The sequence below is a fragment of the Pangasianodon hypophthalmus genome, chromosome 4 (genome assembly GCF_027358585.1).
Source record: "Pangasianodon hypophthalmus isolate fPanHyp1 chromosome 4, fPanHyp1.pri, whole genome shotgun sequence".
Classification (NCBI taxonomy): Eukaryota; Metazoa; Chordata; class Actinopteri; order Siluriformes; family Pangasiidae; genus Pangasianodon; species Pangasianodon hypophthalmus.
In genome coordinates, this window is record NC_069713.1 from 5,065,477 (window position 1) to 5,089,183 (window position 23,707).

The 23,707-nt window shown below is 38.6% G+C and overlaps 2 protein-coding genes across 2 annotated transcripts; both read right to left on the bottom strand.

The window, feature by feature from the left end:
- Nucleotides 1–601: 601 nt before the first annotated feature.
- On the bottom strand, nt 602–13,366 carry LOC128318150 (titin-like). Its single transcript, XM_053233520.1, has 4 exons — nt 13,360–13,366; nt 10,837–11,043; nt 8,200–8,496; nt 602–1,097 (listed from the first exon to the last, which is right to left on the bottom strand). Exons 1-4 carry the CDS (start codon nt 13,364–13,366, stop codon nt 766–768), a joined length of 843 nt encoding a protein of 280 aa, XP_053089495.1. The 3' UTR covers nt 602–765.
- Nucleotides 13,367–17,576: 4,210 nt separating this feature from the next.
- LOC117597175 (obscurin-like) lies at nt 17,577–23,496 on the bottom strand. The gene is made up of 12 exons (XM_053233521.1): nt 23,490–23,496; nt 23,228–23,263; nt 22,377–22,673; nt 21,331–21,648; nt 20,761–21,036; nt 20,225–20,473; nt 19,998–20,111; nt 19,474–19,566; nt 19,317–19,370; nt 19,129–19,203; nt 18,659–18,877; nt 17,577–18,361 (listed from the first exon to the last, which is right to left on the bottom strand). The coding sequence occupies exons 1-11, from the start codon at nt 23,494–23,496 to the stop codon at nt 18,693–18,695; spliced, it is 1,704 nt and encodes a 567-aa protein (XP_053089496.1). The 3' UTR covers nt 17,577–18,361; nt 18,659–18,692.
- Nucleotides 23,497–23,707: the final 211 nt, after the last annotated feature.

Genomic DNA, 23,707 nt, shown 5'->3' on the forward strand with positions numbered 1-23,707 from the left:
GAGTGTAAAACTAGAGTTGTGTAGTGCCGCATTACAGCCTCATTCAGTGTTTTACCTGCTCTACCGTAACTGATTCAGCTCATGAGAGAAACTCAACTGTGCCGTTCTGTTGCTGTCTTCATGTAACATTAAAAATAAAAAACATTTCCCTTTTCCTTTAACAGTAAACACACTACATGAAGACTCACCATGCACTGTGATGTTGACAGGATTACTGATGTCTCCAGATTCAGACTCACACCGGTAAACTCCAGTGTGTGATGTGGAGAGGAAGCTGATGTTACATGTAGATCCTGTAACTGATCCCCACCGTGAACAATTCGACACTCTCTCACTGTGTGTGTATCGTCTCACTGTCCATCCAGTAGAGATACTCTGGTCCTCACAGCTCAGTGAGAGAGAGTCTTTAGTAAAGTGTTGAGTTCTGCTGGGACTGATGATCAGAGAGACTGGCGGAGATTCACCTTAAACACAGAACATTATAATTCATATGTGTAATTATGATTGTGTTTTCATGGCGTAACTTGCACTGAACACATTTAAACCTTATTTAATTAAACAATGCTATCTGAATGAGAATAATCCTCTACCAGTGCTTAGGGCTATTCAACTGCCTTAAACATTCCTCACTCAGGAGAGTGAATATAAAGATTTTTACACCAAACATTAGCACAGCTGTGATTCTCCATATTTAAAATTAATGCTGTAATAATGTTTTTACTGTATTTATGAATATATATTCAACACTCCAACACACCAGTGTTGTTATTTTTCCTCACCAGTGATCCATAGTAGCTGTAGATTGCTGTAATTTGTGTAAGAGCGTCGTTCTTCTCTCTCTCCTCTGCACACATAAACTCCTGTGTGGTTAAGAGCAGCAGGACTGAGAGTGTAGAAGCCTCTGGATCCTCTGCTGCTGTCTGAGAGAAGCTTTTTTTTAGCACTGATATGACCATTATTGTCTCTGTAGAGAACAACTGTGTACCAGCTGAATGTCCAGTCTGTAGAGGAGTCTGTAACCTCACAGCTTAGAGTCACTGAGTCTCCTTCAGTCAGCCAGCTCTGTGGAGATACACTCAGTACTGCCCGTGGTCTCTCTGTTACCCAGGAAATACAAAATTATACTTAAATTATACATATATACTTATTTATTTTATACTCAACTTATTTATTTATTTATTTATTTTATACATGTAACCCAGTAGAACAAAAATTCTACAGGTATAGGGTTTATTTTTATTCATTTATTAATTCTTTGTGTTTTGCTCTAACCCAGAACTAAATGTGTATATGCCCCTTTAAGAACACGATCTTATATCAAGTTTGATTGCTATGCCCATGTGAAAAACGTGGTATTAACGAGCAGGTTAGATTTTCCTTTGGTTAATTGGTTTTCTTGAGTGTTGAGTCCCGCCTTCACCTGTGTTGTGTAATTTCAGAATCAGAATCAGAATCAGAATCAGCTTTATTCGCCAAGTGTGCACGCAGACACACAAGGAATTTGTTGTGGTTTTCTTTAAGGTGCTCTTGGTACATATACATACATACATATCTTACATGAGAACAAAAAAAACATTTAAATAATAAGACTTAACAATAAAAAAATAAAAATAAAAAATAATAATGTGTATGAATCTGGAACAGAAGATTTATGTACAGATTTGTGCATTATTTACTCTATATACAGCTGTATAAATAAAGAGATATGCATATGTATTTACATAATACTTGAGAAAGAGGTAGTAATTAGAGATGGAGGATGAATTACAGAAATGAATTATAGAATAAAAAAACACAGGCAATGATTCCTGTGTTAGCTGTTTAAGCTGGAGATGGCATGGGGGAAAAAAACTGTTTTTATGCCTAGATGTCCTAGTGCACAGAGATCTGTAACGTCTGCCTGAAGGGAGAAGTGCAAACAGGTTGTGGGTGAGAGGGGTCTGTGATGATGTTAGCTGCCTGTTCCTTCACTCTGGAGTTGTACAAGTCCTGAAGATTGGGCAGGTGCACACCAATGATCCGTTCTGCTGTCCTATCAGTCCGTCGCAGTCTTCTTATATCTGATTTGCTGGCTGACCCAAACCAGACAGTTATAGAGGAGCACAGAACCGACTCAATAACAGCTGAGTAAAACTGTGTCGTCTGCGCCTGTGGCAGGTTGAACTTTTTCAGTTGACGAAGGAAGAACAACCTCTGCTGGGCCTTTTTCACAATGGAGTCAATGTGAATGTCCCACTTCAGGTCCTGAGAGATGGTGGTGCCCAGGTACTTGAATGACTCCACTGCAGCCACAGTGCTGTCCATGATGGTGAGAAGGGGGAGAGCAGGGGGGTCTCTCCTGAAGTCCACTATCATCTCCACAGTTTTGAGTGTGTTCAGCTCCAGGTTGTTGTGACTGCACCAGACAGCCAGCTGCTCAACCTCTTGTCTGTAAGCAGACTCATCGCCATCCTGAATGAGACCGATGACTGTAGTGTCATCTGCAAACTTCAGGAGTTTGACAGAGGGGTCTTTAGAGGTGCAGTCATTTGTGTAGAGGGAGAAAAGCAGTGGGGAGAGAACGCAGCCCTGAGGAGCTCCAGTGCTGATGGTGCGGGTGTTGGATGTGAATTTTCTCAGCCTCACTAGCTGCTGCCTGTCTGTCAGGAAGCTGGTGATCCACTGACAGATGGAGGTGGGTACAGAGAGCTGTGTCAGTTTATTTAGAAGGGTATCTGGAATGATGGTGTTGAAAGCGGAGCTGAAGTCCACAAACAGGATCCTTGAATAAGTCCCTGTTTTGTCCAGATGTTGGAGGATGTAGTGCAATCCCATATTGACTGCATCATCCACAGACCTGTTTGCTCGGTAAGCAAACTGCAGGGGGTCCAGCAAGGTTCCAGTAATGTCCTTCAAGTAGGCCAACACCAGCCTCTCAAATGACTTCATGACCACAGACGTTAAAGCAACAGGTCTGTAGTCATTTAGTCCTGTGATTTTTGGTTTCTTGGGTACAGGGATGATGGTGGAGCATTTGAAGCAGGAGGGGACTTCTCACAGCTCCAGTGATCTGTTGAAGATCAGTGTGAAGATGGATGATAGCTGGACAGCACAGGCTTTGAGGCAGGCTGGAGAGACACCGTCTGGGCCTTTGGCTTTCCTTATCTTCTGTTTCCTGAAGACTTTGCGTACATCATCTTCACAGATCTTAAGTACAGGCTGAGAAACAGTAGGGGGGAGCGACGGGGAGGGTGTTGATGGCTGTGTTGTGAGACGGTCAGAGCGGGTGTGAGGTGTCAGACCAGGCTTTTCAAACCTACTGTAGAACTCATTCAGGTCTTCAGCCAGTTGTTGATTGGCCTCAGTGGTGGGATATGGGGTCTTGTAGCTGGTGATGGCTTTCAGGCCTTTCCACACTGATGTAGAGTCATTACTTGAAAGCTGTTTTTCCAGTTTTTCAGAGTAGTTTTGCTTTGCCACTCTTATCTCCCTATTCAGTGTGTATTTGGCCTGTTTGTACAAGGCTTTGTCCCCACTTCTGTAGGCGTCATCTTTGGCCTGGCGAAGCTGTTTGAGTTTTGCACTGAACCAAGGTTTGTCGTTGTTAAATGTTAAATAAGTCCTGGTAGGAACACACATGTCCTCGCAGAAACTGATGTAGGACGTCACGGTGTCGGTGAGCTCATCCAGATCAGTAGCTGCAGCCTCAAAAACACTCCAATCAGTGCAGTCGAAGCAGGCTTGTAGGTCCCGCTCTGCTTCAGTAGTCCATCTCTTTACAGTTTTTACTACAGGCTTAGCAGATTTAAGTTTCTGTTTGTAAGCCGGTAGAAGATGAACCAAACAGTGATCAGAGAGTCCCAGAGCTGCTCGGGGGACAGAGTGGTATGCATCCTTTAAAACAGTGTAGCAATGGTCCAGTATATTGCTGCCCCTGGTGGGGCATGTGATGTGCGGTCTGTATTTAGGCAGTTCGCGGGTGAGATTAACTTTATTAAAATCACAGAGAATGATGATGAAAGAGTCCGGGTAACGCTGCTCTGTGTGTATGATCTGATCGGCCAACAGTTCTAGCGCCGCGCTCACACGCGCGTCAGGAGGAATGTACGCACTCACCAGAATAAACAAAGAAAACTCCCGCGGCGAATAAAAAGGCTTACAGTTAATTAAGAGAGCTTCCAAATTTGGGCAGCACATTTTCTTTAAAACTGTCACGTCTGTACACCAGCCTTCATTAATATAAAAATGAATTTGAGTGGTTGATTGAAAGGAGTGTTTTGTCAGACAGCTGATGAGAGCGAGAGAAACAAACTGACGGAGTTAGACGCTGCGATGTGGGAGACGCGCTGCATGCGGTAATATTCTGAGCGACTGAAAGACTGTAAACGTTGTTGTTTCCTGCACAACGACGGAGACCTTAAGGACCAGATAGCGCCCCAAGTACCCGCGCTATTTGGGGTTCCTCTGGCTACGTGGGAGGTGCGTTTCGTCGGCTGACGACGGAGAGAGAGACCGAGGACGTGCGCGAGGCCTACTACAGGATTCACGGATCACTGTAGTTAATCGCACACCAAATTGAGGTACCTTTGATTGATTTGTGCTTAGGAGAGTGAAGGGGCCTGGCCACCACGAACACTAGCTATGATTCAGGCCTGCAACGGGGTGGGTTTGTGACTGACTGGTTTGTGTGTGTGTGGACCCACAGTGTTTAACATTGGTTCATATTGAGTTATTCAGTGGGTTTTAAAAACTGTGAATATAATAATATGTGGTGTTTTAATACTCTATATTAGGAAATCTACTTCCTTGAATTATTTTGACTTTCTGTATTTATTCTAATTAAATTCTTTGTTTTTTTGTTATTTATCTAAGAGTTTGTTGTTTGTAATTTAAATATATTTGAGTATACTTCTTAATTCAAAATAACTTTCTAAAGAAAATAATTCATTTAGTGACGTCAGAGGGGCCTAACTTCAACATTTCTGTAGGCATTTAGATGCTAAAATGCTAATCACATGTAGGGGGCGCTACATACACAACAATCTTGCCATGTCTAAAAGATCATCTAAACCAGGGGTGTCCAAACTACAGCCCGCGGGCCAACTGCGGCCCGTGATCCATTTTTAATTGGCCTGCAGCAAATTCCAAAAATATACCAGAATATGGCCCGCACATGAAACCTGGCGGTATTGTATTTCTTGGTTTTAACTCTAGGTGGAGCTACTGAGTTGATCAAGGCAGTTCCTCTACAAAACAAAATTAAGGAAAGAAAAATTTTGCCACAGCGCACTGAAAATAACAACGCCAAAGAAACGCAAGATAACAAGTGAGTGTAGAAAATTTCAGACACGGTGGGAAAATGAATACATCTTTATGGAAGTCAAGGGGAAGTGTGTGTGTTTGATTTGTAATGAGAGTGTCGCAGTGATGAAGGAATACAATGTAAGACGACACTACGAAACCAAACATCAGACCTACATGTCCTACACTGATGTGGAACGAAAACAGAAGGTTAAGCAGATGACAACTATCTTGCTAGCTCAACAACGGTATTTTTCCCGTGCCAAAAAAACTCAAGAAAATGCCACAATAGCCAGCTATGAGGTGGCTCAACTCATTGCCCAGCATGGGAAGGCTTTTTCAGATGGTGAATTCATAAAACAGTGCCTCACTAAAGTCGCAGGAATAATGTGCCCAGAAAAAAGTCAAGAATTCGACAGCGTTAGGCTATCAAGAAACACAGTTGTGCGGCGAATCGAAGACTTGTCAGCCAACATAAAACATCAACTGTAAGACAAAACGTGTGCTTTTGATTTCTACTCCATTGCATGTGATGAGAGCACAGACGCCACAGATACCGCACAGTTATTCATTTTTTTGCGGGGAGTTGACAATAACTTTTGTGTTACAGAGGAGCTGCTTGATCTCAGCAGTCTAAATACCACAACAATGGGTAAAGACATTTTTGAAGCTGTGTCAAATGCAATTAACAAGATAGGACTTAAATGGGACAAGTTGTGTGGAGTTACAACGGATGGAGCTCCAGCTATGACAGACGAGCGCAAAGGAATGGCCTCTATGGTGTGCGCCAAGGTGCAGGAGAGCGGAGGTGAGGCAGTTAAAATGCACTGTATCATCCACCAAGAAGCACTCTGTGCCAAGACAGTACAGCTTAGCGATGTGATGAACACTGTTGTGAAAACAGTAAACATAATTCGAGTACGAGCACTTTACCACAGAGAATTTCAAACTTTCTTAACTGACGTTGATGCTGAATATGGGGACCTGCTCTACCATTCAAAAGTGCGCTGGCTAAGTTGCGGATCCGTGCTTCGGCGGTTTTATTCTCTGAGATCAGAGATCGACCAGTTTTTGAAAGAAAAGGACCAACCTCTTCACGAGCTGAGTGACCCTCTATGGTTGGCAGACCTGGCGTTTTTAGTTGATCTCACTGAACACCTCAACACACTCAACAAAAACCTACAAGGCAAAGACCAACTCGTACCGCAGCTTCACGCACACATGAAAGCATTCTGTGTGAAGCTCCAACTGTTTGAGGCACAGTTGCGCACCTTCAATGTCGCGCACTTCCCCACACTGTCCGAAATCAGATCTGCGTTTCCAAAGGCCGATCTCTCTGATAAAAAGGGGAAATATGTGTCTGTGATCACATCTCTCATGACAGAATTTTCTCAGCGCTTCCAAGATTTTTCTACGATCGAGAATGATATCAAGCTGTTCGCGACTCCCTTCATGATAAACGCAGAAGAAGTGGAAGACAGTCTGCAATTAGAACTTATAGAAATGCAGTGTGATGATTCTCTGAAGAATCAACATCAGCTTCTCCACTTACCTGACTTCTACCGGAGCTTGGAAGAAGCCAGGTTTCCTCTGATGAGACGCCACGCAAAAAGAATGATGAGTCTGTTCGGCTCAACATACATATGTGAACAAACATTTTCTCTGATGACACTGATCAAAAGCAGATTGAGAAGCAAAATGACCAACGACCATCTCTGTGACGTCCTTAGCATCTCAACCACAAAACTGACTCCGGACCTGCCAGCAATCCTGCAGGCTAAAGCGCAACTTCATTGTTCCCACTGAGCGCAACCGTGTTCCCCTGAGTTCAAAATATATTATATGTTCCATGTGTTATTAAGCCCTATTATTTAATAAATGTAATCATTTTATGTTGATAGCATTTTTAAAACAAATATTAGTTGATCTGTTAACAATCCAAACTTATTTGCATAACAAGCTTGAAATATAGTATATAATTTATTTTATATCCCCACCCCCTCCAGGTCTGTCAAGAAGGACCACCATCCAGAAGCAATCAGAGGCAGCTGTTTTGAGAATGAACTGCCTACCTTTTTTGTTCTAAAAAAAAAATCCCATTCATGAAAAGCAGTGTTGTAGGCTGATTGATTTAGTTTACTTAAATAAACCAGGTGAGGCAATACGTACTTCACCTCGAGTGAGTGGCCTGGCTGTTTGTGTATTTTACCGCATATGACCCTTGGGGAAAAAAGTTTGGACACCCCTGATCTAAACAGTAAGGAATAGTAACAAATATTAAATATGGATATAAAACTAATTACACTAAGTCATTAGATGAGGCATTAGAAATGTGCTCATTCTTCTTGTCATCATCACTGGGTGGTTTATTTCTGCTAAATAAGTGGGATCATCTGTATCCACTAGTCTGTATGTCACATAGGAGAGTGAATCTCTCCCTGATAAACACAAACTCAACTGTTTTGCACTGACATCTCTCCATCCACAGATGAATAATACTTTTTAAGATTATATATTTCAAGATTTGTTTTAGAATAACAGACGAAAAATGAATAGTTATGTAATGTTATTTATTAACAGTCCTCCTGATTTCAGAACTGTGGTGAAAGAAGTGAAAATCCTGATCTACCTCTCACTGTAATCCTGACTGAATCACTGAACACTGTGTAGTAGTTTTTGTCTCCCCATCATTGGTATGCACTATATTGTCTAGGTCAAATCTAAGTTACTGAATTCCAAAATAAAACGTTATCATTTCTTAAGTTCTCAAATTATCATCTAATGAATGCCATTGGCAAGACAAAATGAGATTTACTGCCTTCTGTCTTACTGTTTGCTGTGTATTATTAATCACACTGACTCACCACAATTATACTGTAAATGTAAAGCTATAAAATCCAGATATTGCCACAGACTCACCTGATACAGTCAGTGTAACAGTATCACTGATGTCTGAGCTCTGAGAGTCACGTCTCTGTCCTTGGCAGGTGTAGTCACCACTGTCAGAGTCACTAACAGACCTGATACTGACCTCTTGCATTGTGCTGTCTGTATAGACTCTGTCTCCTCTCTCTACGTAGAGTCTGTCATTATTCTTATACCAGCTGTATGTCCACTCAGTGTCTCCTCCTTCCTGTACGTCACATCTGAGAGTAACTCTCTCTCCAATGTACACATTTTCATCAGGTTTTATGGACACCACAGCTTTAGGACTCCCTACAAAAAATCTATTGTTAATAAACTACACAGAAAGAAGTTTGTTTGTAACTCAAATAATGAAGTTATAATGAAGCTTTGTGTCCCACAGTTATGAAATAGTCTTCCAATCAGTGTTCGGGACACAGACACAGTCTCAGTATTTAAGTCTAGGCTGAAAACCTATTTGTTCAGTCATGACTTTTGTTAATAATTTTGTTTTTTCCTAGGCAAAGATCTGGAGGTTTTCATGGGCATAGAGTGTTTTGGTAAACTGTCCACTCAGGTTTGTTGATGGTGGAGTGGCTGGCCATTTTATGTCCCAGGGCGCCCTCATGTCTGCGTTACCTTCTGGCTCTCCCTTTTAGTTGTGCTGTCATAGCTATTCTTGCTGGAGTCCCTGCTTGCACTCTGCACACAGTGTACATCTTCTTAAAATGTTACAGGACAATAGCATACCTAATAGTCTGTGTTTTCTCTCTCTCTCTCTCTCTCTCTCTCTCTCTCTCTCTCTCTCTCTCTATCTCTTGCTACAAGCTACTCCTGAAATACCAATGATACTGACTGCTTTTGCCCTCCGAACCTGCCTGATGCCCCACTTCTGCTTGAAGCCTCCTTCACCGGAAAATCACTTGCTGCTAGTGTGGATGGTACCACATGGACACCCTAAAGATCACTATGAGTTTACTGTGGATGGTACCACATGGACACCCTAAAGATCACCATGAGTTTACTGTGGATGGTACCACATGGACAGCCTAAAGATCACCATGAGTTTACTGTGGATGGTACCACATGGACACCCTAAAGATCTCCATGAGTTTACTGTGGATGGTACCACATGGACACCCTAAAGATCACCATGAGTTTACTGTGGATGGTACCACATGGATACCCTAAAGATCACCATGAGTTTACTGTGGATGGTACCACATGGATACCCTAAAGATCACCATGAGTTTACTGTGGATGGTACCACATGGACACCCTAAAGATCACCATGAGTTTACTGTAGATGGTACCACATGGACACTCTAAAGATCACCATGAGTTTACTGTGGATGGTACCACATGGACACTCTAAAGATCACCATGAGTTTACTGTGGATGGTACCACATGGACACCCTAAAGATCACCATGAGTTTACTGTGGATGGTACCACATGGACACCCTAAAGATCTCCATGAGTTTACTGTGGATGGTACCACATGGACACCCTAAAGATCACCATGAGTTTACTGTGGATGGTACCACATGGACACCCTAAAGATCACCATGAGTTTACTGTGGATGGTACCACATGGATACCCTAAAGATCACCATGAGTTTACTGTGGATGGTACCACATGGAAACTCTAAAGATCACCATGAGTTTACTGTGGATGGTACCACATGGACACCCTAAAGATCACCATGAGGTTACTGTGGATGGTACCACATGGACACCCTAAAGATGGCTGTGGATGTTCTTCCTTGTTCAGCCTAAAGAGTGTAAATGCTGAACAGATGATAACTTCAGTTTGACAGGATAGACTTAAAGTTAAAACTTTAATAATGCTCATACTCAATTTGCTTTTAACACAATTAGCACTACTTGACTCTATAGTATGCAGTTATAGAAGAGTAATGATTTATAATCATTTATATCTGGTGTCATCTAGATATAGATGAGTTCCCTTTTGAGTCTTGTTCCTCTCAAGGTTTCTTCCTCATGTTGTCTCAGAGAGTTTTTCCTCACCACAATCACTTCTGGCTTGCTCATTGGGGATAAATTTAGATTTAAAATTTCAATTTGAATTACATTTAAATTTTATATCAAGATAACTCCAAATCTGCATTGTAAAAATGTCGATTGTTAAAAACTGAAATGAATTGAAAAGTTACTACGTGTACAGAAATGAACAGAGGATTATGAAACAACACTATGAATACTATGAATAATTTAATTAGATGTAAATATACAGTTTGAAATATTGCTTTGAGGTATAATTAAAGAACCACAGTGAAACAGTGAAGTTTAATTATTTCTATAATGTTGTTTTGTTGGTCATTTTACAATACTATTTATTTTAAGTGAAATGCTTTTAAAAAGAAAATATAGAAAAGCAGCAGCCACACAGTGTGTGAGAATTCACAAAGAGTACAACATGAAACTAAATATGAGAAACTGATATGAGAGAAAAGACTGCAAATAACTGAGTTAAAGTGACGTCCTTTTTTTAGACCTATAAAAACTGTATTGATTAAACAAATTGACAAACTCTGGATGGTAATGTACAAACTCGACCTTCTCAGCTTCAGTTAAAATCAGACATGTACACATAAACAAATAAATGTAAAATACAACTTTATATAATTACCTTGAGCATGTGGCAGTGGTACAAATGAAATCAGCACTGAAACAGAACAGAAACAGAGAACATGATGTAAACATGGAAAAGAGTCAGTGTATAACTGAAAGCGGGACACATTAGACACGCTGAACTCATGTGTAAGGAATACAATATACTGAGCTCTATCATTTATAAGTAAAATTAAAAAGAATAAATGCCATGGTTTGCAAAGCGCTTACAAAGTATGTATGGGATCTCACTGTCAAAAAATATTGATAAGGAGACAGGTACAAAAGAATTTCCAAAACATTACATGCACCATGGAACACTTTGAAAACCAGCATCCAAAAGTGGAGAAACTGGGGCACTGCAGAGACATTACCAAGAACAGGACACCTCTCAAAAATTTATGAACAGACAAGAAGAAAACTTATCAGGGAGGCTGCAATGCGACCTACAGCAACATTAAAATAGCTTCAGGAATATCTGGCAAGTACTGGTCACTCCCTGCATGTGACAATGCTCATTTCTTTTTTGTGGAACAGCCCTCTCTCACAAAAAAGAAAAGAAAAAAAAATATTTAAGCCTGCATAAACTATCACACACCATGTGGCAACTTTTTGGGCATAATTCTAAAAGATATTTTAGAAGATAGCTTATTAGCCAAAGAACACCATACCCACAGTGAAGCATGGTGGTTGCAGCATCATGCCATGTGGCTGCTTTTCTTCTCGTGAGACTGATAGAAGGAATCATGGCTAGCTCCAAATACCAATCTATTTTGTCACAAAAACTGCAAGCCTCTGTTGGACAGCTGAAGATGAAGAAAATGTTCACCTTCCAGGACAACCACAATCCAAGTCAACAAAAAAATGGCTTCAGAAGAAGATGATCAATGTTTCCAGGTGGCCCAGTCTGATCTAAATCCTATCAAAAATTCTATCAAAACCCTAATGAAAAGGGGGAATAAGGTCTTCAGAAACATGTGAGAATGTTCAATTCAATTATTTTATTATCTCCAGGAAAATCATCATTCTAATGCACCTTATTCATTTAGAATTTTCATGTGACATCATATTACAAAGGTTTAAATATATTAAACATCAATTTGTAACTGACAGTAATAATTTATATGGTGTAAATTTTCCACAATGCTCATTTAAAGCCGTATTGACCTTGAGATTGTGACCTCATCACAGTGCACTAATAGTTCTTCAGGAAGTCCAAGTGTAACTGATTCCAGTCAAAATATTGTGTTAATGAAGTGTGACTAAGATCATAATGAATATAAGTGAGTATCAGACAGACATCCTGCTCCACCTCTCATCTCTACTGCACACACTTTGTTTCCAACACTCTCTACTGCACAGATCCTGGCTTTAATTGTCCTTTAATGCTCAAACGTGAACAAGATGACTGATTTTGTCCATCAGTAAGTACCACATAAGAAAGCACTACATAAATAAAACCATTAGTACCAGTGAAGTTATATTTATCCACCATAATTAGTCATTAGTTTCTAGACAGTTATAACACATTCACACCTCCGCCTCTTCTTCACAGCTGAACTCATGCTAGTTATTTTAACAAGAAGCAAAACCACAACAGCCAACAGCCTATCTCTGCTCTCAGGCCTCCAACTAATTGGTAAAAAAAATAATAATAATTATTAATAAAAAACAACAACTGTGCATTAGTTTGTTATTAGTGTGTATTAGAGTGAACTTGCTGTACTGAGATGTTTCTCTGCAAAGACAACAATAGTAACAAAAATGGAGATGTAGTTTATAAGGCACTTTCTCAGTACGTCTAGTTAATGTTAACATTTTGTTAGGTTTTATTAAAACCTTTCTGTTGGCAGGAAAGACAACCAGAATTGTATCTTCACTCTAATGAAGACACAAAGAGAACATTTACTCGCACAGCATCACAGGGAGTGGAGTGAGCTCCATCCTGTCTCTATAATGACTGACTGACTGACAGAGCAGAGGTGTGAGTTAAAGCCTTACCACTTCCTGAGTTCTGGCAGAGAAAGAGAGACAGAGGTAAACTGAGAAATTAAACTGTGTGACGAGGAGGAAGGAGGGGCCAGGATGTGAGGATGCACGCCTGGTACTGAGTTGTCTAATCAGTGGGAGTGTGTAATAAAAGAGCGGCTGGAAAAACCTGAGGGAGAGAGAGATGCACACGTGTGCATCTGGATAGGAGTGAAGACGTGAGCCAGTCTCCAGTCCATCCCTGCCCTCAAAACGACAAAAATCAATTCGACTCGCATGAGCAAAGATGTCCTCTTGATAAACAAGGAGAAACAAAGTTATAACTGTGCCCAACCTCCCCTCCCCCATTATTTCTACTTATTTTGCTCTCGGATTTGGAATTTGCTAGTATACAGTTCCTTCTTTTGTGCTCCAGTTTGGAAAATTAAATAAAGGATAAACCTCTATTAATATTAACAGCTATTGAGGTATGTACTTCATTTTGAAAGAGAGCATGCTGCATGTACTGCATGATGCACTACTAATTTTTCAGGAAGCCATAATGAATATATACCTCCCATCTCTACTGCACACACTTTGTCTCCAGCGGTCTCAACTGCACAGACTCTGGCTTCAATTTTCCAATTGTACTCAGACGGTTGATTTTAAATTTGATATAATTCGTGTTAGTGTTATATTTGTCCACCATATTTATGGTCATTAGTTAAAAGTCAGTTATCGCTCTCACACATCACCTTCACACCTCCTCCTTCTGAGCTTGCATTGCTGAATTAACAAAAAAAGAAGCAAAACCACAACTGCCATCTTGTCTCTGCTCTCTCACCTCTAACACTGTCCCTGCCCTGTGTGTGAAAAACGCTAGAGATGTGTTTGTTTCTGCATAACTTTTGCTGTTGTTTCTGATACTAATAAGTAAATAACAATTAATAATTATTTAAAAAAAAAAACACTGTGCATTAGTTTGGTATTAGTGTGTGTTAGAGTGAACTTGCTGTACTGAGATGTTTCCCTGCACAGACCATAATAGTAACAAAAATGGAAATGTAGGTTATAAGACATTTTCTCTTTAAGTCTAGTTTCTTCCTTCTCTGTCACTAGTTTCTATCATTATTATTACGCTTATTAATAATAATGCTTATTACTCTGCTATAAGCCATTAACCAGTAATGTACATTAATGCATATTTTTCACCTGCAGTTTGCTTCAACCATGCATTTCATTTATTATCATATTAAAATATGAGGATATTTGAAAAGCACTGAGACTAAAGTAAACAGCATCAAATTTGCTGGAACTTGATTGCAGATTAAAGCATAATTAAGCTCTATTGAGTATTCACGTCATTAGTCCCTCACAATGCACCAATAATTCTTCAGGAAGTCCAAGTACAACTCATTTCAGTCAAAATATTGTGTTAATGAAGTGTGACTAAGACCTTATTGAATATAGGTGAGTATCAGACAGACACCCTGCTCCACCTCTCATCTCTACTGCACACACTTTGTCTCCAACACTCTCTACTGCACAGACCCTGGCTTTAATTTTCCTTTAATGTTTAAATGTGAACAAGATGCTTTTCAGTTTGGCCAACAATAAGTACTAGTGAAGTTATATTTATCCACCATAGTTATAGTCATCAGTTTCAAGATAGATATCACACATTCATGCCTCTTCCTCTTCTTCACAGCTAAACTCACACCAGTTATTGTAAAAAAACGAAGCAAAACCACAACTGCCAACAACCTATCTCTGCTCTGAGGTCTCTAACTAATCAGTAAATAATAATTACTAATTAAAAAAAAAACCCTGTGCATTAATTTGGTATTAGTGTGTATTAGAGTGAACTTGCTGTACTGAGATGTTTCCCTGCACAGATCATAATACTAACAAAAAAGGAAATCTAGGTTATAATTTTCTCAGTAAGTCTAGTTAATGCTAACACGGTTTTGTTAAAACCTTTCTGTGCACAGGAAAGACCACCAGAGTCTCACCACAGCAGCTACAGAAATTTCAGTTAGTCACAACCATGACTTCCACCATCCAGTCATTTTCTTTTAGCAGATCAAATGATCATGAGAGGTTGTCACTGAGCAGCAGATGACAGCAGGACACAGAAGATCAGCTACAGATTCCAACAATACAGACTCGTTTACACTCATTAGATTATTTAAACCCTGTGTTTTAAACTTGCTCTACTTGTACTCTTACCTGTTGAATTATCATAGTTACTGAGAGTAGTTACACATCAAACTAAACCCTTCTCATAACAGATATGGATACACTGATCCATCAGAGCAGTCATGCTGAAGTACACACAATGTCCTAATCACACAATAAGCTCCTCACTCAGGACATTCAGACTGCAGATGAACAACTTTATACCCCACCACCCACTCTAATGAAGACACAAAGAGAACATTTACTCACAGAGCATCACAGGGAGTGGACTCAGCTCCATCCTGTCTCTCTAATGACTGACTGACTGACAGAGCAGAGGAGTGTGTTAAAGCCTTACCACTTCCTGTGTTCTCTTTTAAGGGGGGGATTGTGGCATGGGGTGGCACGCTTCTATTTTAGTGGACACAGACACTGAAACTTTCTGTGTTCTTACAGAAAGACAGAGAGAGAGAGAGAGAGAGAGAGAGAATGCATATATATTTCCCCCTATATTTTATTGTGCATAGACTTAGACATAGGCAGCTCCTGTTCCTTCATTTTTCACATCAAAACTGTTTTTAGGCTCACATTGTAGAATCTTTAACATGTTTCACTCTACAAGCATTAAAATGTATTTTATTTGAAAGTATCACACCCTGAATTAAGATGCTGAAAATAGGAGAAATACCTGTGTTGATTATATTTAAGCAATAATTTTTTACACTATATCTGTTGAACTAGACTAGAACTAGGCCTTGGATCCAGAGACTATCCCAGGAACACACCTGGATGGGACACCAGTCTATCACACACACATTCACACACTCATGGAGGAGACCCAAGCAGACACAGGGAGAACATGCACGAAAACTCACACAGACAGCAACCCGAGCTCAGGATCAAACCAGGGACCCAGGTGCTGTGAAGTGGCATATTAATGGGTATTAATATTAATATTAAATGGGTTTCTGGGTATTAGTGTAAGGAAATTGAATATAGTAATACAACACATATAAAGTGAAATTGACCCAGCATTCTGAGTTTGAATAGTAAACCTAAGATGCTGTGTTAATAACAATAAGAATTAATAACAATCAACTCAACATACTGGGTTAAATGAACAACTTTTTATAGGTTTGAGTAACTCTTCAAACTTCAGCCTCCTGTTCCATCAGAAATATCCCTTTTAGGATCTGTTTTAGTATCTTTTAAGTTTAAAAAAAAAAATCCAGAAACAATTCTCTCCTTTGGACAGAAGGTGTCAGCAAAGCATTATTTTCAAGCAGAAATCTAGTCAATTTGAAACAGTCACATATGAGAAAATCTTAAACTGTCATTTTTTTCTCCCATTTGAGTGAGTTGTAGTTTGAATAACAAAACTCACTCACATTATATTTTGATGTCACTAAGTATCCAGCTTCCATCCTCGGAGATGCTTCCAGTGGATGAAATCTGGAGAAGTAAAAGAACCCAGACATTTTAAACACCTATAACATATAAAATGCACAAAGAAACAATTTGGTCATTTAAGCACAGATCAGAAGCCTGTATGTCCAAACTGTTAAACATGAATGAAATTAAAAGGATGGTACATGAATTCGAGTTAATGTTATTTCTGCTCCAACACATTTTATTCAACGTATCAGTTAATTGTCATTCGTGAAAGAAATTGTGTCTCTTTGAGCAGGAAAACAATAAACTAATGAACATTAAACTAATGGAATATGGTTCATCCAAGAGTTACTTAAGAAATTAAAAAAAAAAAAAAATCGAGACTCCAGGTCTTCTTTATTTTCCAGTGGTGTTGCTGACATCACACTCATCACCCTCTTTTATTTTGCCTGATACATAGAACCATAAAGACATTTTTAAATTATCAACAACTACACTTTCATACTGAAGGGTCAAGTCCAGAGTCATATGAATTTATGAACAGGATTTTTCAGAAAACTGTGAAAGGTCTGTGAAAATCAAAGCATGTCCACCATGACAAAGTATATGATCTATTGGTAAAATAAAACTGCGGTGTGTTTGCAACCTTTAATATTAAGCATTACTCAGTGGCAGAAGCTGCTCATGATGGATCACTGTGATACAATTACTTTTATCCCAGACCCTCACAGTTTTAAAATTAGAGTCAGAAAGGTGTTCAGTCTATACTGAGTGGCAGGCAGGGCTGCAGAGAGAACGTCTCGGTCGCACTTCAACATCTCACAGAGTAACTACAGCCTATATACCCATCATACTATAGGACCTGTAAGTTTTAATGTATCATGTGTGAATTAGAATACAGGTTTATACATTTCTAACAATAAAACAGTGAAAAATTGAGCTACTTTTTTTAGAGCCTTCACGTATGAATGATGCGACGATGAGAAACGCTGAAGTATTAAATTTCTCTGTGTGTTATAAGACTGTCATTTTGAAATCAGTGGCCTTCTTTACAGAACTTTTTTTTACACAATCTGATTTAATAAGTTTGATTAACTTTCTTGGACTGTCAAAGTTTTTGTGTCGAAGTTACTTGTACCTAACTTGAAACTGATGAGAAATCTGTATGAAATGGTGCACTTTCTCTAATGGAGGTCTTTAAATAAGTGACAGTGTGACATGAGTGACTGGTTAAATGATTTTAATTAATGAATAAATTGAAAAAGCACAACCAACATTACAAATGACAGATGGCAGAGGAATGATTATGTAAAAAATGAAATGTAAAAAAATACAGAATCATTTCCTAATAACTAATTAGGAACTAATTTATAACTAATGCATAAATGCATACTTAAATTAAATAAGCAATTTCCTGCAAAACACACTGCATTTTTGTTATCATTTCAATGTGTGCTACACAACACAGCCTCACAATGCTAAAAATAAGCCATTAAAAATGGCCCTTGTAAAATTAAAAGGACATTGCAGTATACAGTGATATATACCTGTACATTGAGAATTTTAAGCTATGTATATAATGATATAAACAATGGGCTTTACTACTATCGAACCCAGATATGAGTTTTAAATGTCAAATGTCATGTCACAACTTAGTAGTCAATGTGGAATTTAATAGGCAGCCGATTTAGACTGAATAAGAATGGAGGTAATATGCTCTGACTTTACTGGTGCTATAGACAAGCTGAAACTTGCTTAAAGATACAGCATGACAGTCAGCCTTGAGACAGATTGCAATAGTCCAGTCAAGGACGTATGATGGAATTCACTAGAGCATTTAAAACACAGTGTTAAATCTATAGCCCAAGAGAGGGTTCTGTTCATTAAACTCTATATGTATTTAATATAGTCTTTTATTTTGCATAGCTGTGCTTCTGTATCTGGCTAAACATTTGGTATCTGTCAGACAACCATGGCTCCATCAGTATCCGTAGACACATGGCTCACTGCAGAGAGAGAAAGAGATCACATAAATACAAGTCAGGAAACCAGGTTCAGGTGTGCAACATCAGCCATTACCCCTCTGCCCTGCCCTCCACACAGTGTCATCTGACAGAATTAGTTCTATTTCTCCTCATATTGAAGTCAGAAACTAGTTAACCTTTTGAATCAACGGCTGCTGAAACAAATCTGTAAGTTATTTGGTGCCAGTACTTTGAATGTTCATAGCCAACTATTTCTTACGTCATGGTGTTTGGTTTGTCTTTTAAGCTTCATAAGATGCTGTTTATAATCAGTCTTACCTTCCTGTTCAGCTTCACCTCTGAGTATACAGTATCAGCACACACACTGACTTTTTCTAATTGAAGCAAGAAATCTTGAATTAATCTCCAGAAAAAAAAATTCAATCCATCTAAACATATCATGATTTTCTGTACCTTTTTTTCTCATAGATTTTTTCTTTGGTGTTACTTCAAGTTCAGCATAAGTCACATCACCACCACTGGGTTCAGCATCAACATCTGCAGCAGCAGAGAACAAAACCATCACACTGATCACCAGCCTTATAATACATTAGTCATTACAGCATCACTTCTACCACAGTGTGGCTGAATTCTCCATTCTCATTTCTACAGTAAGAATAATTCCTTTATCATTCAACATGTGGCATCTTTTCAGGACAGAGATTGTCAGTCTAATAGATGACTGAATATATTGGAGACTGTCCCACTTGTAGTTTACATGAAATGTTGTAGCATTAAAAATACTCTACTGTTGTTCCTCTTTGCCTTCTTTTTCTTCGTGACCTGTGTGTAAGTGGCTTCACTGCTCTCAGCTGCACCTTCACCTGAACACAGTGCAGTGTGTTAATCACTACAAGACACTTCTGTACTTTACTGTATAGAGTTAATCTATAGTTAAGTCTCCTAATACAAGAGGAAACGCTTGATATAAAGCTACCTGTTCCACTCGTATCTGCCTGATCCACAGTGGCATAAATATTAGTACTTCCTACTGAAAACAGAGCAAAGATTCTCAGAAAAATGCTAAAAAACTTCTAAAAAGATATTTTATGAACAGATGTAGAAACAAAACAGTCATTGAGACAGTGTCTGACCAGCCTGAAGTGGTGTGTGTCCTGACTGAGAGTCTTGAGCTCCTGACTGGCTCTGATTCTGCTCTAATGTCTGATTGGTTTTCTGCTGCTTTCCTGTAGAGGGAGACAGATTCTACATCTGAACAGGGTGTAAATAGTTACAGAAACATTTTATTTTACACAGAACTGATTAAAGCATAATAACCAGAGTAACTCCTAAAAACTACTAAACAATGAGGAGTAGTTACAAATTTCCAATATGGATATAGTGCTAATAACAATGTAGTTAGACGACTATCTCTAACTATATTAAATACTGGTAAGTACTTTTTTATTTATTATACAATCTACATTTTATTTACATTGTTTAATACTTTACACTGTAATCAGGACTCTGACCATATTAATTTCAGTGCGTCCAATCTTCTAAACAAGCCCTTTTTCTCAAGTTAATATTCCCATATAAATCAATATTTGCTTTATACTCTATGCTCTATACTCTAAGTATTACATTTTATATAACTTATCTAAAGCAGTTATCAGACCTTTCTTTATTTTCCAGAACCAAAGCAGGATCATAAAGATTAATAAAACGATGAACAAAAATGCCAAACTCAGTCCCACTGCCACTCCTACTGTTCCAATACTGAACCTAGAACCTGAGAATGAGGAAAGAAAGAGAGCAGGTTTTTAAGCTTTTAAACACTGTACATCTAAACTGTGTTATTAAAAATAGAATCAAATAAAAAGAAATTCTCACAAGATTTCTCACCTCTGACTGAGACCCAGCTTTTCGGTGACTCTCCTCTCTCTGGGTGTTTACAGTGGTAGAAACCTTCATCTGATTTTGAGACAGTTTGGATGATCATCTCTCCTGTAGTCTGTGTCTGGAGAACTGATCCATCTTTATAGAAATCAGCTCGGAGGTTTGAGGAATTTGTGTTGCGATATAAACAGCGTAGAGTCAGAGGATGTCCCTCAGTCACAGGATGGACAGGACTCTCCAGGATCACATCACCATCTAGAACAGAGAATTTTCACTACTGCTTGATTTCACTGTGAAACTCATTAGTGTTTTGTGTTTTGTGGTGTTGAACTGGATGAAAACTCTTCAGATAAGGAGTGTAAAACTAGAGTTGTGTAGTGCCGCATTACAGCCTCATTCAGTGTTTTACCTGCTCTACCGTAACTGATTCAGCTCATGAGAGAAACTCAACTGTGCCGTTCTGTTGTTGTCTTCATGTAACATTAAAAATAAAAAACATTTTCCTTTTCCTTTAACAGTAAACACACTACATGAAGACTCACCATGCACTGTGATGTTGACAGGATTACTGTTTTCTCCAGACTCAGACTCACACCAGTAAACTCCAGGGTGTGATGTGGAGAGTGAGCTGATTTTACATGTAGATCCTGTAACTGATCCCCACCGTGAACAATCCGACACTCTTCCACTGCGTTTGTATCGTCTCACTGTCCATCCAGTAGAGTTACTCTGGTCCTCACAGCTCAGTGAGAGAGAGTCTTTAGTAAAGTGTTGAGTTCTGCTGGGACTGATGATCAGAGGGACTGGAGGAGATTCACCTTAAACACAGAACATTATAATTCACATCTATTATTATGATTGTGTTTTCATGGCGTAACTTGCACTGAAGACATTTAAACCTCATTTAATTAAACAATGCTATCTGAATGAGAATAATCCTCTACCAGTGCTTAGGGCTATTCAACTGCCTTAAACATTCCTCACTGAGGAGAGTGAATATGAAGATTTTTACACCAAACATTAGCACAGCTGTGATTCTCCATATTTAAAATCAATGCTGTGATAATGTTTTTACTTTATTTATGAATATATATTCAACACTTTTTCCTCACCAGTGATCCATAGTAGCTGTAGATTGCTGTAATTTGTGTAAGAGGGTCGTTCTTCTCTCTCTCCTCTGCACACATAAACTCCTGTGTGGTTAAGAGCAGCAGGACTGAGAGTGTAGGAGCCTCCAGATCCTCTGCTGCTGTCTGAGAGAAGCTTTTTTTTAGCGCTGATATGACCATGATTGTCTCTGTAGGGAACAGTTGTGTACCAGCTGAATGTCCAGTCTGTAGAGGAGTCTGTAACCTCACAGCTTAGAGTCACTGAGTCTCCTTCAGTCAGCCAGCTCTGTGGAGATACACTCAGTACTGCCCGTGGTCTCTCTGTTACACAGGAAATACAAAATTATACTTAAATCTGTACATTTACTTTATACACAACAATCTTGCCATGTCTAAAAGATCATATAAGCAGTATGGATAACAAATATTAAATATGGATATAACTCTAATTACATTAAGTCATTAGATTAGGCATCAGAAATGTGTTCATTCTTCTTGTCATCATCACTGGGTGGTTTATTTCTGCTAAATAAGTGGGATCATCTGTATCTACTAGTCTGTATGTCACATAGGAGAGTGAATCTCTCCCTGATAAACACAAACTCAACTGTTTTACAGTGACATCTCTCCATCCACAAATACTTTTTAAAATTATATATTTCAAGATTCATTTTAGAATTACAGAAGAAACATGAATAGTTATGTAATGTATTTATTAACAGTCCTCCTGATTTCAGAACTGTGGTGAAAGAAGTGAAAATCCTGATCTACCTCTCACTGTAATCCTGACTGAATCACTGAACACTGTGTAGTAGTTTTTGTCTCTCCATCATTGGTATGCACTATATTGTCTAGGTCAAATCTAAGTTACTGAATTCCCAAATGAAACTTTATCATTTCTAAAGTTCTCAAGTTATCGTCTAATGAATGCCAGAGGCAAGACAAGGCGAGATATATTGGCTTCTGTCTTAATGTTTGCTGTGTATTATTAATCACACTGACTCACCACAATTATAAACTATAAAATCCAGATGTTGCCACAGACTCACCTGATACAGTCAGTGTAACAGTATCACTGATCTCTGAGCTCTGAGAGTCACGTCTCTGTCCTCGACAGGTGTAGTCACCACTGTCAGAGTCACTAACAGACCCGATACTGAACTCCTGCACTGTGTTTTCTGTATAGACTCTGTCTCCTCTCTCTGTGTAGAGTCTGTCATTATTCTTATACCAGCTGTATGTCCACTCAGTGTCTCCTCCTTCCTGTACATCACATCTGAGAGTAACTCTCTCTCCAATGTACACATTTTGATCAGGTTTTATGGACACCACAGCTTTAGGACTCCCTAAAAAAAATCTATTGTTAATAAACTATAACTAAAGTAGTTCCTAAGTGTACAGAGGTGAAGTGTACAGAGTCATTTCACATAACAATATGAATAATTTAATTAGAAGTAAACATACAGTTTTAAATACTGAATTGATGTATAACTTAAGAATCACAGTGAAACTAAAGTCAATTCATATATTCCTTTCTGTAGTATAGTTTTATTGGCCATTCTTTTCTCATTTTATAATACTATTTATTTTAAGTGAAATATGAAAGGAAATAGAAACTCAAGAGTCACACAGTGTGAGTGAATTCACCAAGAGCACAAAGTCAAACTGAACATGAGATAAACTGATATGAGAGAAAAGACTGAAAATAACTAAGTTAAAGTAACTTCCTTTCTTTACAGCTACGAGATGATACTGATAAAACAAAGTGACAAACTCTGCATGGCAATGTACAAAACACAATCTTCTCTGCTCCAATTCACATTAAACATGTACACATAAATAAATAAATAAATAAATAAATAAATAAATAAATAAATAAATAAATAAATAAATAAATCACCTTGAGCATGTGCCACTGGTTTAAGTGAAATCAGCACTGAAAATAACAGAAACAGAAAACATGATGTAAACATCTAAAAGATTCAGCATATGATTAAACACTGCACATATTAGACACAGTGTACTGCTGTGTCTCTCACACAATGTACTAATTATTCTTCAGGAAGCCCAAGTGTAATTAATTTCAGTAAGAAATATTGTGTTAATGAAAATTACGCATGGCCATAATATATATACATAGGTGAGTATACACCCTGTTGCACCTCCCATCTCTACCACACTTTGTCTCCAAGACTCTCTACTGCATGGACTTTGGCTTTAATGTTTTAATTTTAATTTTTATGCCAATCAGAACAAGATGGTCAATTTTCAGTTAGACCAACTTTCAGCACAATAAGTATCAGAGCAGTTATATTTGTCCATCGTATTTACAGTCATTAGTTTTGAGTCAGTTATCTCTCTCACACATCCACCTTCACAC

Coding starts and splice junctions, on each gene's coding strand:
- LOC128318150 (XM_053233520.1), bottom strand. Junction 8,497..10,836: donor ACCACTGCCACATGCTCAAG/GTAATTATATAA, acceptor GATTTTTTGTAG/GGAGTCCTAAAGCTGTGGTG. Junction 1,098..8,199: donor TGTTACACTGACTGTATCAG/GTGAGTCTGTGG, acceptor CCTGGGTAACAG/AGAGACCACGGGCAGTACTG.
- LOC117597175 (XM_053233521.1), bottom strand. Junction 19,371..19,473: donor ACACACACCACTTCAGGCTG/GTCAGACACTGT, acceptor CTCTGTTTTCAG/TAGGAAGTACTAATATTTAT. Junction 19,204..19,316: donor GGCAGATACGAGTGGAACAG/GTAGCTTTATAT, acceptor CACTGTGTTCAG/GTGAAGGTGCAGCTGAGAGC.